At 39.7% G+C, this 22,459-nt stretch overlaps 1 protein-coding gene across 3 annotated transcripts in view; it reads left to right on the top strand.

Annotated features, from left to right (window-relative positions):
• The window catches only part of RASGRF2 (Ras protein specific guanine nucleotide releasing factor 2), a 324,254-nt gene that overhangs the window by 284,844 nt on the left and 16,951 nt on the right, over positions 1 to 22,459 (top strand). For all 3 annotated transcript variants that reach the window (XM_021007670.2, XM_021007654.2, XM_078153147.1), the window contains 3 exons: positions 17,429 to 17,489; positions 18,290 to 18,393; positions 21,092 to 21,176. In XM_021007670.2, the coding sequence (XP_020863329.1) occupies positions 17,429 to 17,489; positions 18,290 to 18,393; positions 21,092 to 21,176 (250 nt within the window). The remainder of the gene's footprint in view (positions 1 to 17,428; positions 17,490 to 18,289; positions 18,394 to 21,091; positions 21,177 to 22,459) is intronic.

The raw sequence follows: 22,459 nt of genomic DNA, 5'->3' as shown, positions 1-22,459 counted from the left end.
CCATACCTCTGACTCCCTTGAGCTGTAAACCTCTGCCCCTTCATATGTAGCTGCCTTGTACCTTTATTAAATCTTGCTGGCTTCCCTTGCTCAATACCAGCTCCGCCCCTTATTTCACAATAACCAACCCAGTCTACCTATCAGTTTGCCTTTAATTCCTTATTTGACAACCAGTCAGTCATCAAACATTTATAAAGCACCTATGAAGTGCTAGACACTGGTTAGTCCATAGCCAGACCTCATAGGCACATTGCAGAGGTACAGAGACCATCTTCGCTTTCATTCAAATCCTGCTAAGAAGTGAAAAACTTACATCAGCAAAAAGCCCCTATTATTCTGTTGTTTTCAGGATATAATTCTAGACTCTAAGAAAAGAAACCTTGATTTCATCTGATGAGAGATTATATCTGCGAGGGAGTGATTCCCCTTTAGAGAGCCAGTATGATGGTAAGAGTGGAAAAGTGGTATGGAAAGTGGATGGTAAGATGAAAACAGTACGGGGTTTGGAATCAGAAAGCCTGGGTTTAAATCCCAGCTCTGTCTTTTAATACCTGTGAGATCACTTCATCCCCTCTTGGCCTCAGTCTCCTCATTTGGTGGAAATGATCTCTTATCATTCTAAGGGTAAAATAGGTTTAATGATACTCTAAAACTATAGGTAGGAGATTGGGAATTAGCTCTCCTCTGTGGGGACCTGGGGAAGTGGGCAGAATGAATAACCTGAGCTGAGAATGGTTTGATCTCTGCTCTGCTCATGAGTCTTGAGCTGAAGGTATCTTCTCTGCCAGGAAAGAGTAACTTAAGACATGACTTCAAGGGGAATTCAGACTCTGAATCAGGAAGAATGCATCTACTTCTGGCCAGTGGAAGGAGCTGATGTGATATAGACAGGCTCCTTGGAAGAAGTACATTTGTCAATAATACTGGACTTATTGAAACTAAGCCCTGATGCTAGCTCAGAATGAATCAGACTTAATGATCAGGCAATTGATATGCTGCAGGTAAATGTACAAGGTCAAGAATTCCAAGGACACAGAACCATAAAGATGTACAGGACAGAGCTGAAAGATGCTGCTACAATATCTGGGCCAGGGTAGGCTTCCTCCTTTATCCAAAGTAGGACAAGGTAGGGTTGGATGCACTCCCTCGTCCAGAGAGCCAGGGACCAAGGCAGGGCTTAGAGGGGCCAGTGCTCTGGTTGAGCAGAAATGTAGCAAAGCTGAAGAAGGAGGCAGCAAAGATGGCCTGGGGAAAGACTATTTAGAATTAAGTTCTGTAGACCCTAGAATAGAATCACAGATTTCAAGCTGAAAGGGACCTCAAAGTTGAGGCCAATTAACCAGTTTTACAGAGGAAGAAACTGAGGTTCAGTGAGATCGAGTAATTTGTCTAAGATCACACAGGTGGAGAGCCTGCTCTATCCCACTCTGCTTTGCTTGGTCCATCCCCAATTTACAGATGAGAAAACTGAGGGCAAAAGGAGTGAAATAGCTAGCATAAGGACACAGATGTTTAAAGACTGAACTGGAACTAGGATCCAGGTCTCATGACTCCTACTTAAGTCATCAACAATCTTTCAGTCTGGTCATTTTCATTTTACTTGAGGGGAAAAATCCCAAACTTACAAGTGGTGTTATTCCTTTTTTACTAGTGTATAAATGATGTTTCTAATTTAAACACAGTGTGTAATTATAATGGTTCTTGGCAATGTTTGTGTGACCACTTCTACAATAAAAATTTATTACTTTGAATGCTTTTACTTCTAAAAGTAAATTTCTATGAAATTCAAAAAAAAAAGAATTAAGGTTTAAGAAAGAGTTGAGAATTTCATCATACCTGGCAGATCAAAACTTTTCATCACAATCTACCATAGTCCACAAGTCCCAGTAATGACCAATTATCTACCCTTTGGCCCAACATAAGGGCAAAGTGAGAAAAAGAAACCAGAGATAAGTGGCTTGTGGTTCAGTGGGCTACGAGCACTGGGCTTAGAATCAGGGAGACTCAACTTTCTGAGTTCAAATCCATCAGACACTTACTAGCTGGATGACCTTGAGGAAGTTACTTAACCCTGTTTGCCTCAGTTTTATCACATGTAACGTGGGCTGGACAAGGAAATGGCAAACCACTCTAGTATCCTTGGCAAGAAAACCCCAAATGGGGTCACAAAGAGTTGGACATGACTGAAATGGCTCAACAGCACCATCTGTAAGCACAGCCAACTTGTGATGAGACCTTAGTGGTTAGAAGACCATAGTTCTGAGAATCTGGCTAGCCCAGTCCACTTTGTGTTGGAAGAGGGATCAGCCCTAGAAAACTGGCCCCTGGGGATCATCATCCAATCAGAACTATGGCTGACGACTCCCGGAGGGACCAGGGCCAGCCAGAGGACACATGAGTGTTTATATATATATGTATATATATATATATTATATATATATACACATTACATATACATATACAATATGTATATTACATATACATATATACACACACACACACTATATTACATGTTATATATAACACAATAAAGCAAAGCAAATTAAGTGATAATAAAAATTCCCTTCATGTACACTTAGGGAACAATCTGCCATAGGTAACTTTGTACCAGTGAGGAAAGAACACATATGACTTGAGCGCGTGTATGGAGGGGCTATGCTAAGGAGAGATATGTGGCCAGGACATATGCATAGCCAGAGGAATTCTTATCTCCACTGGTGCAAGGCTGCTGATGCTCTTTGGTGATGTTATCATCTTATTATCATCACTTAATGATGTTATGCCCATCTTTCCTAGGGTCTTTACTAGGTGCCTTGTTACTTATCTGCTCTCTGCTGCCATCTGCCGGGCTTCAACTCTTCAGACTCATCCACTGGTTCTCTGTGCCCTTCTACTAAAGGGTTGAGAGGTTAGGTCGAGTCATTGAGTCCATATGCCCCTATACCTAGCTAAGGGCAGCCCTTACTTAAGTTTTCTTTTCTTTTTTTCTCAGTCTTTTTACTTTTTACTTAATATTTACTTATTGTCTTGTGATATCACTGAATTCTGTTATGTTCCGTTCTGTTTTTCAGGAAGCCACATTCCTAGGGTAAGGTTTGCCACCTTCCATTCTAAGCCATTAATTCTTCCAGGTTTTTTCCCCTCAGGAGCTCCAACTTCACTTATCACTTGCTTCATTTTTTCTAGTTTCTAGTTTTGGAGTCTTTGTGGCCAAACCTTCTTTTCTTGAGGCCCCACTTGTACTTGCAGAGTTATTCTCTTCTTTTCACCTCACCGGCATGGGCTTCTCTTTACCCATAGTATTTCTTTGTTGTTTAGGGCATTTTTTCTATTTACTCATATCTCCAGCCTCACTTTCTGAATTGGGCTTTTGTGCTGGAGTCAGACTAGATCTTCTCCCTTCTGAACTCATGGTTGCCTCTGTTGCTGCAGACAGTCTGCATCTGATGACTAAACTGTCTTTGTTCTAAGACTGTCCATCCCTGGCTTCTGGGACTATCTCCTAGTGGCCTAATATGGGTTTGGGCATAAAATAGATTTTTGCTATTTTTATCATCATCATCATCACCATCTGAGGAAAATGTTATATGAAATTCTAGACCTGTTCTGAGGAACAAAAGTCTATCGTGCTTCTATCTGTGTATAAGTCATCTATTAGCAAAACAAATCATGATCTGACCTTTATGTTTTATTTATCCTACATAAAATCAGGACACACACTGAAGAGTCCATCTAAATTGTGCTTAAAGTATTAAGATTATATCCATGACTTCTATGTTAACCTTAAAAAAAAAGTACCAGATCTCCTTCTTTACCATCCAATGCATTATCACAGTCAGGGGATGGTACAATTACCTATGCAAGAAGGTGGGCAGCATATAAAAACAGGGAGAACTCAAGCCAGTTTAAGCCCAGAGGAAGAACTATAACAGAACAGTACAGGTCTGGAGAGATGGGTTACTTCAATGGATATTTATATTCTGCTGTGTTGTCCCTGGGAAAAATCTTGTGCATTGAGCTCTGCTGAATGCTGCCTGATGTCTTGGACGCTTTGAACACCAAAAGACTGAGAAGTGAGTACTCCAAGTCACATTGTCAAAATTACAGTATATTAAGTATTAATGTTATTAAGTATTTTGTATGTTTAAAGAGAAAGTGTGCTTTTGTTCTTGATACTTTATATATTTAAATATATTATGTTTATGTATTTATACTTATTATATTTTATAAATTATATTTATAATATATAACATACGAATATATTTATATTCCTTGATACTTTCTCCCTACACATGGAAGTGCCTGGGGCCCTGACAACAAGGAAATGTTTATTTCCTAGCTTCCCACATGGACTTAGATCAGAAGTTCTTAACCTGGGACCTATGAAATTCTAAAAAATATTTTGATAACTTTATTTCAGTATAACTGGTTTCCTTGGTAATCCTATGTGTAATCCTATTTTATACACTTAAAAACATCATTCTGAGAAGAGATCCATAGTTTTTACTAGAATGTCAAAGGGGTCCATGACTCAAAAAAAGGTTAAGAACTCTTGGACTAGTGTATCGGACTAGTTTCAAATGTAATGCAAGCAGATCTTCCACTTGATTAATTCAGAGGAACTAAAAATCATACCTAGTGTCCAGGTTGTGAGATATTGCTCATAATATAATGTTAGAAGTCCAGACCTCAGTTTCCTCTTGGAAGCCTGAGACCCAGGACTGCTAGAAAGGAGACATCATACATACATGTATCATACGTACACTTGGATCTTTCTCAGGGGCTTTGAAAAATTTCCACCTAAGATAAAGTTGGATGATACAGCAAGATTTGAAATTACCAATGAACATATAAATAGATGTTATCAGTGGAAATCCTTCACCAAAATTATGGTATACAAGGAGGATTTATTATTAAGTATCTTGTTTAAAGAGAAAGTGTGCTTTTGTTCTTCATTTCAATTTGGCATTTCTTAAATGCCTGCTAGGTGAGGTACATTGTGCCAGGCCAGGGATAAAGTCAGCCAATGGTGGCCAGGTGGTGTCTGGCTAGTGCTGCTGGCTCAGGCTGACAAGGTCTTGAGTCTGGGAGAACAAGTAGAGTCCGTAGGAAAGCAGCGGCAGCCCCTAGCACGGGCTTAGATCCTGAGGCTGTGTCTATTGGCTATGTATCCTGACGTCAAATGCCTGCTGGGTATAGACCATAGGTTTTAATCATTGCCAGAAGATGATTGTAGATGAGCTTTTTCTTAATTAGGTAAAGTGAAGAGATACTCACTCTTCAGAAGGAAAAAAGAGCCCCCTGGTTTCTTTGGCTTCTTTCAAGTCTCATCTCAGATCCTATATTCAAGAAGCTTTTTCTGCAATGCCTCCTCATCCCCACTCCCTCACAGTTAATGGTTTCCCTCTGAGATTTTGTTGTTGTTGTTGTTGTTTGGTCTTTCCAGTCATGTCTGACTCTTTGTGACTCCATGGACCTTCTATCCTCCACTATCTCTCAAAGTCTGTCCAAGTTCATGTTCATGTTTTCCATGATGCTGTCTATCCATCTCATCCTCTGCCATCCCCTTTTCTTTTTGCCTTCAATCTTTCCCAGCATCAAGGTCTTTTCCAGTGATTCCAGTCTTCTCATTATGTGGCCAAAGTATTTAAGCTTCAGCTTCAGTATTTGACTTTCCAATGAATATCCTCAATTAATTTAAGTATTGACTAATTTGATCTCTTTGCTGTCCAACAGACTCCCAAAAGTCTCACTGGCTTATTATGGTAGAGGGGCTTGCATAGCTCAATGAAACTATGAGCTGTGCCATCGTAGGGTTACCCAAAATGGACAGGTCATAGTGGAGAGTTCTGACAAAAGGCAATCCATTGGAGAAGGAAATGGCACCCTTTGAGATTACCTCTCATATATCCTGTATATATCTTGTATGTATATAGCTGTTTGCATGTTGTCTCCTCTATTAGAAGGTAAGCTTCTTGAGGGCAGAGACTATGTGTTTGCCCTTCTTTGTATTCCCAGTGTTTAGCATAGTGAATGTCACATAGCAAATACTTAATAAATTCTTGTTGACTTAACTTGAGCAAGTTGTCTGGCAAAGAAATAAGATTCATGAATTTAAACAAATTGAAATCAAAGTATCTCCCACATATTAGTTAAAGTCAGCCCTGAAAGAAAATAGGATAGAATACTAATAGTTGAAGAAGACGTCAAACATCGCATGGTACTAAGAAAAAAGCTATTACTTGTTAATGATAATGTGGCTAAAACACTCTTTCTAGTGATTTTTCCAGCTCTGAAAATCAAAAGAATATCAGGATCCATATAACAATACAGTGAAAGATAATCATGGCAGTCTCACCACAGCTTACATAATGGTCATTAATTCTCCAATGCAAATCAGTCTAGTTGTTCACAACTGTGAATCCACTATTTGGGCAAGATCAGCAGATCAGAGAGTGAGTAGAGATCCCTTTGCAAGACCTTTGCATTCCTAAAGATATCAGAAGGAAAGAATGCTTGCTATTAATCTCTAAATTTTTCAGTCTGTTTGAGCAATCTTACTTAGTCTTATAAAACCACAGAAAATGGACTGACTTTTTAAAGACACCCATCTTCTGTAGGTTAAGATTCAGTAAAAGGCTTGCTGCAGAATTTTGCAAGGCCCAATGTGGAATCACCATGACTGTTTGAGGCAGCTAGATGATTGACTAGAAAGAGCATTGAAGTCAGAAAGTTCAGAGTCCAAATCCAACTTCAGAGAGTATTAGCTGTGTGACCCTGGGTAAGTCACTTAACCTCTATTTGTCTCAATTTCCTCATATGTAAAATGGGGTAACAATAGTACCTACTTCCCAGGAGTGTCAGGAAGATGAAATAGGATTTGTAAAGAAGTTTTGAAACTTCAAAGTGGTATAGCTATAATTTTGAATATTCAAATGATTATTTCAATTCAAATATAATTCAAATAGTTCAGTAATATTCAAAATATTATTCTGATTATTCAAATGATTAATAGACAAAGTTCTAGGACAGTAATGAACTTGAACTCTATTGGGATCAGAGAATAAATACTAGCAGATTACATATAATGGAAATTTAAATTCTTGACCCAAACTAATGTAAAAAAGAGCATCACCACAGAATCATAATAAAATTTAGACATAGAAATCACATAGCCTAACTCCCTCATTTTATGGATGAAGAAATTGAGTCAGAGGGGTTATGATTTACCCAAGTTTACATAGTTAATCAAAATGGAATAAGGATTTGAACTCAGCTCTTCTAACTCAAAACCTAGTGCTCTTTCTAGTAAACCTTGCTGCTAGTGAATGGTTCTAGACTAAGAGACTTCTTTCCATAAGTCTTTTTTGACACTTTTATTATGCTTTGTCTTTTCTCTGGAGTTACTGTAAATTAAGGGCTACTGTAAATTAGATACTATTAACTTGAATGTTTCCCTGGGCACTGGGACTCTTATATTCTGATATTCTCAGAGGAAATTCAGAGAGGGAAAAAAATGAGACAGATTCTGAAGTTCTTAGGAAAATTCTGGGTGGAGACATAAGCCAAAGAGAATGATATTGGAGCAGATCAGGAAGTTGAATCTAGTTCCTGTAAAGCCAGAATTTGGGAATCTGGGCCACAGATGACAATAGAGGGTGTTTCAAAAGTCTTAGTAGAGTTTAGATTTGAATAGACCCTGTATTTAAAATGTTTATTTTTCAGTCCTCTGGCCAAACCTTTTGAGCACATTTCCATCTGAATGTCAAAGCTTATTCTCACTCTGTGTTTGATATTTTTTCTCTTTGGTCATAGCAGACATTCTATTAGGTCCATACCAAAACTTTCCCAGTATCCTACTACTCAGTAGAATTACTCAGTAAAATTTGTATAGCCTACAAACAGAAAATACCTTAGGCATATGGAGAATTTGGCCCAATCAATGAGCAATTTTTTTTAAAGAATACATTTCCTAAGTCATTCAATATAATGTTCTACCTAAGACACTTGATAGTAGTAGAGATCACCTTTAAGCTATCCAGCCACGTCTCTACCATTTCCTTATGCTGCTGAACCAAAAGATTTTTGAGTATCAATGTAGAGAAACTGGAATCTCAAATTCTCCACATCTTTCAGTCAGTTACAAAGTGATAAAAATGGGTTCCATTATTGAATATGGATTGTGAAAGCTTATTTGTTCCCTACTAATACCTTCATCAAAAATGCGCTTGATTAAAGGTGGAGCCCAGATGCGGAGTGAAAGCAGCAACTTGCTTAAGCTCTCCCCCAAACCCCTCAAAATACCTATAAAAATGGCTCTAAACAAATTCTAAGGCAGCAGAACCCACAAAAAGACAGAGTGAAACAAATTTCCAGCCCAAGACACCTGGATGATTGATCAGAAAGGTCTATCACACCAGGATGAGAGAGGAGCGCAGCACAGCGTGGGTGCACAGGCCACAGCGAACCTGGAGCAGGCCTCAGAAGACTGAATCATGGGCAGCTGTGTCAGTTTCCAGAGTCCTCAATCCACGAATGCAAAAGACAACTTAGAAGGTCAGTGGGAAAAGTCTGTTTCTGCGGTGCTGAGACAGGAAGGTGGGGTCTCAGGTCCAGTTCCCCGAGAACGCTGTCTTGGGATGGGCAGCTGCTTCCCGAGCTTCTAGCCCACAGACTGAGGGAGAATCGAGTGGCTGATCAGAGGGGGATTGCAGGTATCTCTCTGCTGGTGCTGAGGCAGCAATCTCTTGATTTGCCCATGCTTGGATCTGGGTCACAGTTTTGGATGGGGGTCCTGGGGTGAGGAGAAGTACTGGCATGGTGAAGCTTGTAGTGGCTGTGGACAGGAAACCTTCCTCACAGTTCCAGGATAGAAAGGAGTGCTTGTGGTCACTAACAGACCACAGCACAGGCCAGGAAAGGAGTAAACACCACGCCCCTTATCATACCACTTTGCAAGAACTGAAAATTTTCGGGTCCCTACAAGTATTTCTGAAAACAGCTATATAGACCCCCAAAGCTTGAGACAGTACATTCTCCACATTGGAAGCAGACTCTTGCCTTAACAAAGAGTTTAAAACTCAACTAATTGGCCAGGATCATGAGCAAGCAGTGCAAAAAGAGTCAGACTTTATTATCTTACTTTGGTGACAAAGAAGATCAAAGTATACAACCAGAAGAAGACAACAAAGTCAGAGCTCCTACATCCAAAGCCTCCAAGAAAAATATGAATCAGTCCCAGGCCTTGGAAGAGCTCAAAAGGGATTTTGAGAAGCAAGTAAGAGAAGTAGAGGAAAAACTGGGAAGAGAAATGAGAGTGATGCAAGAAAATCATGAAAAACAAGTGAACAGCTTGCTAAAGGAGACCCAAAAAAATACTGAAGAAAATAACACCTTAAAAAATAGCCTAACCCAAATGGCAAAAGAGGTCCAAAAAGCCAATGAGGAGAAGAATGCCCTAAAAAGCAAAATTGGCCAAATGGAAAAGGAAGTCCAAAAGATTACTGAAGAAAATACTTCCTTAAAAATTAGAATAGAGCAATTGGAGGCTAGTGACTTTATGAGAAATCAAGACACTGTAAAACAAATCCAAAAGAATGAAAAAATAGAAGAGAATGTGAAATATCTCATTGGAAAAACAACTGACCTGGAAAATAGATCCAGGAGAGAGAATTTAAAAATTATTGGACTATCTGAAAGCCATGATGAAAAAAAAGAGCCTAGACATCATCTTTCAAGAAATTATCAAGGAAAACTGCCCTGATATATTAGAACCAGAGGGCAAAATAGAAATTGAAAGAATCCACAGATCTCCTCCTGAAAGAGATCCCCAAAGGAAAACTCCTAGGAATATTGTAGCCAAATTCCAGAGTTCCCAGGTCAAGGAGAAAATATTACAAGCTGCCAGAAAGAAACAATTCAAGTACTGTGGAAACACAATCAGGATAACACAAGATTTAGCAGCTTCTATATTAAGGGACCAGGGCATGGAATATAATATTCCGGAGGGCAAAGGAGATAGGATTACAACCAAGAATCACCTACCCAGCAAAACTGAGTATAATCCTTCAGGGGAAAAAATGGTCATTCAGTGAAATAGAGGACTTTCAAGCATTCTTGATGAAAAGACCAGAGCTGAATAGAAAATTTGACTTTCAAATACAGACTCAAGTGGAACATGAAGAGGTAAACAGGAAAGAGAAATCATAAGAGACTTATTAAGTTGAACTGTTTACATTCCTGTGGAAAGATGATATTTATAACTCATGAGACCTTTGTCAGTATTAGGGTAGTTGGAGGAAAAAATATATGTATAGTAGTATAGATAGATAGATAGATAGATAGATAGATAGATAGATAGATAGATAGATAGATAGATAGAGGGCACAGGGTGAGTTGAAGATTAAGGGGTCATATCTGGAGAATAAAATTAAGGGATGAGAGAGGATTATTTGGAGAAGAAGAAAGGGAGAGGTAGAATGGGGTAAATTATCTCACAAAAAAAAACAGAAAAGAAAATGCTTTACAGTGGAAGGAAATGGGAAGGTGAGAGGGAATGAGGAATCTTATTCTCATAGGATTTGGCTTAAGGAGGGAATAACATACACATTCAATTGGGTAAGGAAATCTGTCTTACCCTATGGAAAATAGGGGAGAAGGGGACAAGAGAGCAGGGGATGATAGAGAGGAGGGCAGATTGGGAAAGGGGTAATCAGAAGCAAATACTTCTGAGGAGGGACAGGGTCAAAAGAAAGAATAGAATAAATGGAGGGCAGGATAGGATTAAGGGAAAGAGAGTTAGTTTTTCACAACGTGTCTACTATGGACGTGTTTTGCATAACTGCACATGTACAACCTATACTGAGTTGCTTACCTTTTCAATGAGGGTGGGTGGGGAGGGAGGAAGGGAGAAGATTTGAAACCTAAAGTTTTAGAAACATATGTTTAAAAAAATGTTTTCACATGCTATTAGGAAATAAGAAATACAGGAAATGGGGTACAGAAGTCTGTCCTGTCCTACAGGAAAGTAGAAGGGGAAGGGGATAAGAGAAGGGGGAAGAGATAGAAGAGAGGCAGACTAGGGGAAGGGATATTCAGAATGCATGCCATCTTGGGGTGGGGGGAGGGGGGAGATGGGGTGAAAATTTGGAACTCAAAATCTTATGGAAGTAAATATTGAAAACTGAAAATAAATAAATTTATATTAAAAAAAAGAAGAAAACTAAAGCTCAGAATGATGAACCAAAACAAAAAATGCCCTTGATTTGTATTGTTGTTCAGTGATTTCAGTCATGACCGACTCTCCATGACTGCATTTGGGGTTTTCTTGGCAAAGATACTGGTGTGGTTTTGATGTGAATGGGATCTGAACCCCAAAAAGGAACTTTCCCACATGGCCAAATCTTGGGCATTAGCCTGAAGCTATAATATATTGGCCTTTCATATTGCCAAATCTCTGGATTCTTTGTTACCCTTAATTGAGCCTAGCCCTCTACTGTCTGTTACCTCCCCATGGCCCCTGGCTACTTCCTACCCTTGACCCTATCTAGACCCCATTCACTCCCATCAAGAGCCTCCTTAGATCCTTCCCACAGTCTTTCTGTATTTAAGGTCCATCAGATTCTTATAATCTAGCCAATAGCTCACAAATGTTCAGATTCCGTAAGAGTCTAGCCAATATGGCAGATCTTTAATAAACCTTGTCTTTGACTGAAAGAAGGGTTGGGTCGAATTCATTCAGGCAGGACCCACCTATCGTGATTTTTGGGGTCCCAGCACCCTTAAACCTCTAAACCTCAACAGTTTGCCATTTCTTTCTCCAGCTCATTTTATAGATAAGGAAATTGAAGTGCAAGTAGGGTTTGTGACTTGCCCAGGGTCACACAGCTAGTAAGTGTCTGAGGCCAGATTCAAACTCAGGTCTTCCTGGCTCCCGGCCCTGGGCTCTCTCCATTTCTCTACCTAGCACCTAGCTGCCCCTTGATTTGTATACAAAAGACACAAAAATATTGTATAGATGGGAGCATTAAGCATATAGGTCAGTAGTCATTGTTGTTTTCTTGGTCACCTTCTTGGGTATTAATAGTGTCCAGGATTTTTCCTATACCTTTTGAATCTTTTTCTCCTTCAGGCACTTTGCATATTGATCCTTTAACAAATTATGTCCCTTCCAGTGCAGGTCTCCTGTAGATGTACTCGGTCTAGCGTGGTGGCTAGAGTGAAGGATAGGTGTTAGAAAGCCTGTGTGTTCCACTGGCGTCCTGTCAATATCAAACAGAATCAAGTTAGAATCTCAACCCATTAGGTGGATCCCCTGAAGCAAATCTATGGGAGGTGATGAACTAGTGTTGCACACGGTTGGCAGACACAGATGGCCTGCATCTTTGCCAGGTCAGACAGGAGAATGTCCCCCCAGTGAGATCCCAGATCCTTTGGATTATTTGTGTATCAGGTATGTTTCAGGCACCATGCTAGGTGCTGTGGATTCATACAAAAATAAAAATCTCTGCCTTTAAGGAGCTTACATTCTACTGGGAGTAGGAGCTGGGAGTACAATAATATGTACCCAGGTCAGTAAATACAAGCAATCTACAAAGTAAATTTGTGGGGTAGGAGACCACTAGCAACTGGGAGAATCAATAAAAGCCTGTTATAGCTCGTGATTTCCATATTTTACCACATAATCATCACCACTGCATAATCACCACACCCTGGTTTGTTTTGTTTTTTTCAGTCCAAATATTGGTTTATAACCTTTCATCTTATCATGATATAATTCTGCTTGTCATGCCGCTTAAATGGTAAACAGAGCAGTAATGTGGCATATAGATAACGCATTTATCTCTCCTGCAGCATTGAGAGCCTGGAGCCTAGAATTCTCAGCCCATGTGCATTGTCAGTATTCAGTTTTAACTCATATTCATGAGTATTTCATGCATCCTAATCTTGTACCAAAGACAGTTTAGTAAGAAGTGATTTTAAGTAATACTGGCATAATTTTTTAAAGCTTCATATAATAGTCGCACCCCACTTTTTTGCAAAAAAATTTGGCATAAAATCTGTGACAATTATGCAGTGAAATGCAATAGATTCCAAGAGGTAGAAATTAGGGGGAACATTTCAGGCAGGAGGGGCCAGCCTGAGCAAAGAAGCAGAGTTGAAGTTTGGAGATGAAACGTGTATGGGCAGCAGCCAGTTTGGCTGGAACATTGAGTGCATAAGGAGGAATACTATGTGATCTGCCTGGAAAAATAGGTTGAAGCCAGATTGTGCGATGGGCTTTAAATGCCAAGGAGAGAAGTTTATATGTTATCCTAGAAGCTTCATGCAACCAGTGAAACTTCTCAAATAAGGCGGTGGCACAGTCAGACCTATGATGTCATGATATCAGCTTGGCAGCTGCGTGGAAAATGCATTGAAGTGAAAAGGGACTGGAGACAAGGACAGTAATTATGAGGTTGATCCAGGTGAGAGGCAGTAAGGGCCCAAACTAAGGGTGTTATCCATGTGAGTGGAGAGGAAGGGAGAGGTGCAAGAGATTTTGTGGAATTAGGATCAACAAGAATTAACAACTGCAATAGTCCTGGAGTCAGGAGGACCTGAGTTCAAATCCAGCCTCAACCACTTGACACTTCCTAGCTGTGTGACCCTGGGCAAGTCACTTAACCCCGATTGCCTCACAGAAAGAAAGAGAGAAAGGAAAGAAAGAAAGAAAGAAAGAAAGAAAGAAAGAAAGAAAGAAAGAAAGAAAGAAAGAAAGAAAGAAAGAAAGAAAGAAAGAAAGAAAGGAAGGAAGGAAGAAAGAAAAAAGGAAACAAAGAATTAACAACAGATTTTATGTCGGTGGTAATTAGTAGTGAAGAGTCAAGGATGTCTGACTTCTAGGGTACAAATATATAATTATAATGTAAAATAAAATACAAACCTAAATGACTATTTTGGACAAAATTGATTGGACTATTTTGAGTTTGAGATGCACAGAAAACATCAAAGTGGACTGGGATTCAGAAGACAGATAAGGGATGGCTATATGGATTTGGGAGTCATCTGCATAGAACTAATCATAACTGAATCTGTGGTAGCTGATGAGATTACCGAGTCTATAGAGAGAAGAGGACGGGGTCCAGGACAGAGCCCTGAAGCACACTCATGCGTAGTGGGCAGGCCATGCCTGATGATCCTATAGAAACTTTGAAGCAGGATCAGTCACATCAATAGAAGAAAAAGCATTATCATGAAAAAGAAGAGAGACATAACCCAGAGAAGTGAGTTATAAACAGTGTGAGATATTGAAAAGAGGTCAGGAAGAAGGAGGCCTAAGAATGAGGCCTTTGGATGTAACAATGCGTCATTGGCCCCTTTGGAGAAAGTCATTTCAGACAAGTAGTGGGGTCAAAAGCCGGAAGGCCAGAGTTCTGAGAAATGGGTGGAAGGAAAGGAAGTTGAGACTAAGGAATAAGGCTGTGAAAGGGGGAAAAGAAAGGAGACTTGAGGGCCATCTGGGCATATTTGTATGTAACTTTGTGTAGCTGTGTTGTGTGAAAAGCTGTTTGGGCTTCCTTCTCCAAGGCTCTGACAGTGTAAGGGCACCTTAAGTCAGCAATTTTACTCATGTTTCGTTCAGAAGGTCCTGTTTCCTCATTCTCTGATCCAGAACTGCTCTTCCATGGCCTTGTAGGAAGATTACCTGGTCTTTTAGTAGTTATGCTTGAAGACCATCCAAGAATTTCCCTAGTAAACAATACATTAATTCATCTTTGTCCAAACACTGGATATAGAAGAAGAAGCACCCTAGACTTGTGGCCTTGACAGTGGAAGTCCATTTGCTTCCTGGTCACGGTCTAACTCAGGGTGAACCTTTACAGTGTTCCAGCTCATTCCAATTTGGGTGACTTGGAAAAACAGAATAATCCCTCCCGTTTCCCTATAAGTCTAACAAGGTTCTCGTTCCATTGAAGGAAGAAGAGTGAATGGTTCTTCCTTCCTTTCTGTGAGCAAACCTTATGGTTGTTTTGATTTCTCTATCCATTTAGACTGAGAGTAACAAGTGCGTCAGGCAGCTAGGTGACACATTTGATAGAGTGTCAGGCCTGGAGTCAGGAAGACTCCTCTTTCTGGTTCAAATCTGGCCTCAGACACTTATTAGCTGTGTGACCCTGGGCAAGTCACTTCACCCTGTTTGCCTCAGTTTCCTCAACTGTAAAATGAGCTGGAGAAGGAAATGGCAAATCACTCCAGTATCTTTGCCAAGAAAACGCCAAATGGGGTCATGAAGGGTCAGAAACCACTGGAAAGACCAACAACAAAACAAGTGCGTCATCGTTTTCTGAAGGATCCATCATGCTATTGGTATTCACTGAATGCTAATCCATCTAAGTAATGGTGATTAGCAGAGCACGTGGCAGAGGACTTTCACATAGGATGTGCCATTTCATATCCATATGGTAAACTCTCATGGCTTTAGGGTTTCCAAATATCATTGTTTTAGCTCATAGTTCCCATAATAAGAACGTGGTATAGTGGATAGGGTACTAGATTGATAGTTGAGAAGACCTGAGTTCAAATCCTGTCTCAGCTACTTAATCCTTGAGTGACTCTAGGCAAGTCACTTAACTTCTCAGTACCTCAGATTCCTCATCTGTAAAATGAAAGAATTGGCTTCAGTGGCCCTTCCTAAGGACCCTTCGGGGTCTAAATACATGATCCTAACTTCTTTATTATTTATAATAATAACTATTATTGCATATTATAGAATTATAATTATATTATTACATACAATTTATATATAATTAGAATTATATAGAGTATAGGATTATATATGATATAATTTATGTATGATATAATTATACAATGTTTTATAATTACATATTACATTATATCTGATTATATAATACATAATTTATATCATGTTATTCCTTTCCTATATATAATTATGTGTGTTATTATATATTATAATAATAACTATGAGCTAAAACCATGTGGATGAGATGATCTTAGATGAAAGTCCTCTGTCACATTCTCTGCTAATCACCATTACTTGGATGAATTCTCATTCACTGAGTACTTTTGTAAGCTACAGTAGCCAAATATTGCAGGTGTGCCTGCTGATAGATACAGCTTTCCCAGAAATACACCCATGTCCTATAAGTTAGACTTGTAATCCATATAAAAGCAGTATCATCCAAATTGAGATTATTTTATCATAAAATGAACTTCCTCATGTCCTAATGTACTTGTATCAACTGGAACATCTCCTCATATATGTGAGCCCGTCAGAAAAAGCTGCCCCCGGATCAAAGTAACCTGGGGTCCACCTCTATTCAGAACTGCTCATGAGCTTTCACTGGTGTATTTACTTTTGCTGTCCCATACAGGTACTATGAAATTCACCACCTGCTTAGTGGGAACACTGGGATTAGAATTCAAGCATTATATGCTTTTCCACTATATCAAGATATCTTCTCTGGCTTAATCAGTGCAATGTAGACGAGCTTGGTTATTATCAAATATCATCTTATCTTCATAACACTTAAAAATTATGTTTAAAATGCTTTGAGATTCTTTAAGCACTATATTTTTGGGAGCTGTTTTCATACTACCCTTAAATGGCCTGAAGACTTACTGACTTATTTACAACTTGAAAAATGAATGAATGAATAAAGCATTTATTAAGTGCTTACTATGGGCAAAGCACTGTGCTAAATAGAAATCAAAAAGTGAGACAGTCCTTGCCCACAAGCCTCTAACATTCTAGTAGGGGAGATAATGTGTATGGGATATTTCAGCTCCAAGTTAGATGGAAGATCCCCAAGGTTCTTAGGGGGCAGTGTCAAAGCTGTTATGCTTCATCTTCGATATCATTTCCACTGATAAAATCATCTCTAAGTTTCTGATACTGAACCATTTAACGGTGCCAATGACTTTCCTTTCTGGATCTTCAGTAGTGGTGGATGTAGTGTCAGCAAGAGCAGTCTCCAGGCTGCATCTCCACAATGGGGCAGCTAGGTGGTGCCGTAGTGCACAGAGAACTGGGCCTAGAATCAGGAAGAGTCCTATTCATGAGTTCAAATCTGGCCTCAGATATTTCCTAGGTTTGTGACCCTGAGCAAGTCACTTAACCTTGTTTGCCTCAGTTTTCTCATCTGTAAAAGGAGCTGGAGAGGGACATGGCAAACCACTCCAGTATCTGTGCCAAGAAAACTCCAAATGGGGTCACAAAGAGAAAGACACAAGTGAAATGACTAAACAGCACCACATTAATACAGCCAGTTCCTCTTGAGTACCCTTTTGTTCTACCCAGCCTCATGGGCTAAGCTTACACACTTTTCAACAGGGGTGGGAAATGAGAGGTGTTTAAAATACTTTTCACTCTTGCTGATAGTTAAACACCTATTTTATGTAGGACATTTTGGTCTTTATTTTTTTTTAGGGCCCTCTCTCAAGACGATCAGGATGACACTCACCTCAAAATGGAGGATATTATCCAAATAGTAAGTGTGCCCACATTTTTATCCCATCACCATAGGTTAAGTCTCTGAGCACGACCTCTTACTACAGAGTAGCCATTGAGTTAGCATTTGACTGGATGCTCTTTGAAAAGACCATCACTATGTTGGCAGGCATAGTTTCAATTTGTTATGAAGGTCCTTTTTTCTCTTTGTCTTTCTCGGGGGGAGGGGCAGGAGGGAGGTTTTGAGGTTTATGTACTTTCTCTTTTTTTAATTAAATGTTTTAAAATTAACAAGCATGGATTTAATGGAAAAAAAATTTAATTAAAAAAAAGAGAAAGCACTTTGTAAACCTTAAACCTTCTCTAAATATGAGATGTTATTGTATGGCTGATTCTCTGAGGTGAACTTGTCACCATCTCTAAGACTGGCTTAGAGTTGTTATGTTAAGTGATCACTGTTGGGGTTTGAAGATTTTGAGCTCTTAAAAATCTACTTTTTTCAGAAATGGAAGCTGAAAGCCACTGTTTTGCCATAGTAGAAGTAAAGTGTGGTGTTGTGCTCTCAGTACTGACCCAAATGAGTTAGAAGACAGGCTCGGACTGCAGAAGAACCACTGTCACTGGAGAGAAAAGGACCTGGGTTCAAATTGTGACTCTGATCCATTACTGTTCTGTATAAACCTGGCTAACCTCTCCAGGCCTCAGTTTATATGCCTATAAAATTGGCTGGTTATACTAAATGAACTCTGAGGTCCTTTCTAGCTGAAGTTCTATGATCTGATGACAAGATTAAAGAAGCATTCATGTAGTTAATATTGAATTTCTCTTGCTTTCTTGCAGCCTGACTGTCCTAAAGCAGAATGCTTTGAAACCCTGTCAGCCATGGAACTTGCTGAACAGATCACACTGTTAGACCACATAGTGTTCAGGAGCATCCCCTATGAGTAAGTGCCCACTACCATACCCCCCAAGAACCTGTAGAGTTGCTCTTTGGGTGGGCCCCCTTCCCTCTAGTTGTTGACGAGGTCCATGCCGATGTACATGGGTACCCTCTGCAGGAACAGGTTTAAATGTTGACTTGATTCTGCTGAAACGTATTCCAAGCCTGTTTATGTTTGTGAGAGGCTGGGCGTGAGGGTCCCCAGTCCCTCCTTACTTCTTTGTGTCATTTCATAAGCAGTTACCATATGTGCCCCCAGATTTTGGAATCCATAGAATCTTTCCCTAGTTTTCTGGGCCAGCAGATACTGGAGTAGTTTGCCATTTCCTTCTCCAGCTCATTTCGCAGATGAGGAAACCGAGGCAAGCAGGGTTAAGTGACTTGTCCAAGTCATGCAGCTAGTGTCTGAGGCTGGATTTCAACTCATTTGAATCACTACAAGAATTTCTGTAGTTCTGGCTCCTATCTTGCCCCAAGGTAAAACAAACAAGCAAAAGGACCAACCTGGGGGCAGAGCAGAGAATGAGTTAGAACGATCCTGTCACACTCAGATACAAAAAGGGGCCGCTGATCCATACCTAGGCATGGAACACATGTTGAGTTAGTTTTAAAATGTAATGTTATCTATTACTATATTACTGTATTATCTCGTTATTATCTATTACTATATTACTGTATTATCTCATTAAATATTTCCCAGTTAAGTTTTAATCTGATTTGGGCTGCACTTGGCAGCGTGCTTGACACTTCTGAGTTAGGGGATTACTAGGGGATATTTTCAATCACGTAGTATCTATACAGCACCTGTTTGTGCCAGGCATGAGCTAAGGATCTGAAGAGTTGCTTCTGAGAAACATGTGAACGAGCACATAGGCTTAGGAATGGTAAATACTAGAACCTTGGCTTTGGGCAAATTAGACACTGGGTGGTTTCAGTCCAGGGAAGCACAGCTCTACCAGACGTGGCATGCCTTGATGCTGATGGAGACAGAGCACCCATCTGGGCCTACTTTTCCAGTGCCTCCTCATCCTGGCATGTCAGGTACCCAAAGGGTGGCTAACTATTTCTCCCCTCAGAAATTAGGAGTAACCCTGAAGAGCTGGTTTTCTACTATTATTGCTCACTGAATTCCAGCCAGCCAGACTTAATTATCTTTTAGAAAGGAGTATTTACTGAGATGTTATAGTAAAAACATCCCTCCCCAAGTCTGTGACCTACTCTTGTACACAGAAGACCCCGGGGGGAGGAGGGAATGGGTTCAAGCTTACAAAACACGTGTGACAAAGGGGCAGCTCGGAATTCCTGATGCAGCTGGAGGGGTAATGGAGAGAGAACTGGGCCTGGAATCAGGAAGTCTTGAGGTCAAATTTAGTTTCAGCCCCCTGCTATGTATGTCACCCTGGAAAATTTATTTAAGCTCTGTTTTCCTCAGTTTCTTCAGCTGTGAAATGGGCAGCTTAACAGTCTGTACCACCCAGGGTTGTCATGAGGATCAGATGAGATATTTGTAAAACGCACTTAGTGCAGTATCTGGCACACAGTAGGTGCTATATAAATGCTTATTCCCATTCCCTCTTGATTATTGGAACTCCTCTCCCTTTGTGGAGTGTGCATGGTTTCCCTTTGGTATGTGTTGCTCTCTGTAGAGTCCTGAGCCTGTCTTTCTTCTATGTCTAGTTCATCTTCAAGCGTGCCTATTGGTTCCCAGTGTAGATGCTGCCGTCTGTCTGTCCCTGCTGCTCCAAGGATACTGCATCAGTGCTGATGGGAAAGTCCAGTTCTCCCAACTTTTCAATCATCACAAGGCTTTCCATCGAGGGTTAAGGGGCAAGAGGAGAGAGTTTGCCTACTTCCCCCTCAATGATTTCCTCTCTGGGGCAGTCCTGGTATTATAATGCCAGTTTACCAATTGGCTTGCTGTTTTATCCAAGCCAGGGCATGGCTAATCCTCTGCATTTAACTACAAGACATTTCTTTCCTTTGTGGCATTATCTACTTTCGTTCAGTCCATACACAGTTTACCCACTTTGACGGATTCCATTACTCAGTCAAAGAGTTGTTTTCCCTAATAAAGGTATAGGATATGGAGCAACTTCTCAGCTGAATTATTTGGGGTTGAGGAATGTGGGACATCGCTCTTACAGGTAAAAGGAAAGGATACAAAAAATTCTGCTCCCAATTGACAATTTTTGTCAGCATGTCTGGTCTTGGTAATTCAAACTGAGTCTCTGACTTAGCTAAAGCTTAGCTGCATGGGAATATTTTTGCTTTCTGGAATACTACTTGACTCCTCTATTCATTTGTTTATATTATTTTGTCTTTCCTGGTAATCAGAAATGTCTCGGTAGTGATCTTATGGCAGGGAAACATTTGTGTAAGAAAATGAGAAACTGAAAAAATCCTTCTCTTACTGGCCCCAAGATGGCAAAACTTGAACAATTATAGCTGTGAGCTATTATAAATTAGAGTGGAAACCATCTAAGGTATTCAATAAAACTGAAGTGGGACATCTCAATCCTGGACAAGGCCCAGAATTGTTGATACATTTAATACTACTAAAATTAATAATATGAAAAGACTTTGTAAACTGTAAGGCACTATGTAAATATGAGCTAGTATCATCATCATTATTATTTTCCTATCTACCATTTTTTAAAGTCAATTGACCTTAGCTGTTGTTTGTTTGTTTCTTAAACTTTCAGAGAATTTCTTGGGCAGGGTTGGATGAAATTGGATAAAAATGAAAGAACACCCTACATTATGAAAACCAGCCAGCACTTTAATGATGTGAGTAATCTTAAAAAGTAAAAGACTTTTGGATACACTCCAGGAATGTGAAGGTATAAACCTTCCCCTTTAAAACAAATGCTTTATTTTTTTTTATATTCCAGAAGTAATGGAATGTTAAAATTAACTTTAAAATCCTCCAAGAGCACAAAAAGAAGCAATTACTTTTGGTTTCATGACTAAATGTCTAGCATTTTGATGCTATTCAAGTGTGGCCAAGTAGAAGGTTCCAAACTGAATTAAAAATTCTTGCTACTTTAATGAGACATTGGTAATGCATATCTCTTCATCAAAACGCAGCAGGGCAATATGTGACCTCAGTTGTCATCATTTTTCTTAATGAATGGATCTGGGTAATTTTCCATCTCTCGTCCACCTTTTACCTATCTGCCAAGAAAACCCCAAATGGTGTCACAAAGAATCAGATGTGACTCAAAACAGTAACAACTGGGCAGCTAGGTGGAGCAGTGGAGAGCGTGCCAGGCCTGGAGTTAGGAAGACTCATTTTCCTGAGTTCCAGTCTGGCCTCAGATACTTACTAGTTGTGAGACCTTGGGCAAGTCACTTAACCCTGCTTGCCTCAGTTTCCTCATCTGTGAAATGAGCTGGAGAAGGAAATGGCAAACCACTCTAGTTATCTTTGCCAAGAAAACTCCAAATGAGGTCATGATGATTTGGACACAACTGAAATGAAAGAATGACAACTTATAAATATGGTCTTATCAAAGAAATTATCACCTCCCACATTCTGGATACTTTGTTTCTTTCTCCTACTGCATTTTAAGAGCATAACAACTTTTATGGCTGCCCTGTCACATGCTTGGTCAGCAGTCCTCTATCGCCTGGGAAATCTCTCCCAAATGGCACTTTTTTATGTGTTACTGTGATAACTGAAGTTCATAATGATGACCTTGAAGATCTTCAAGACCCTTTTGAATTGTCAAAAGAATTAAATTATGTTTAATATCCAATGCAATTCAATAAACATTAACTGGTCGCTTTGTACAAGGCACCACGCTAAGCAATGGATATGTGATGGTTACTATTTTTGGTGTTAAGCATCCTATTCTAATTCTCTGTCATGTGGGACTCTATGTGTGCTGTATATGATTAACAAAGATATCGCATTCACCGGCCCTGCAGAGAGTTCCTCTCTCCACTCTAGAGATGCATGAGGTTTCATTAGTTAATTTTTGTAGGGAGCTTAAATGCCTGCAGAAAGTTGCATCGCGAATAGTATTATCAAGACATTTACATCTTCCTTTTAGTGTCTGTGTTAAATA

This window comes from Phascolarctos cinereus, unplaced genomic scaffold (assembly GCF_003287225.1).
Source record: "Phascolarctos cinereus isolate Bilbo 61053 unplaced genomic scaffold, phaCin_HiC Scaffold_4;HRSCAF=312, whole genome shotgun sequence".
NCBI classification, from domain to species: Eukaryota; Metazoa; Chordata; class Mammalia; order Diprotodontia; family Phascolarctidae; genus Phascolarctos; species Phascolarctos cinereus.
The sequence above is the reverse complement of the archived record's forward strand: the minus strand, read 5'-3'. Positions and strand labels throughout refer to the sequence as shown.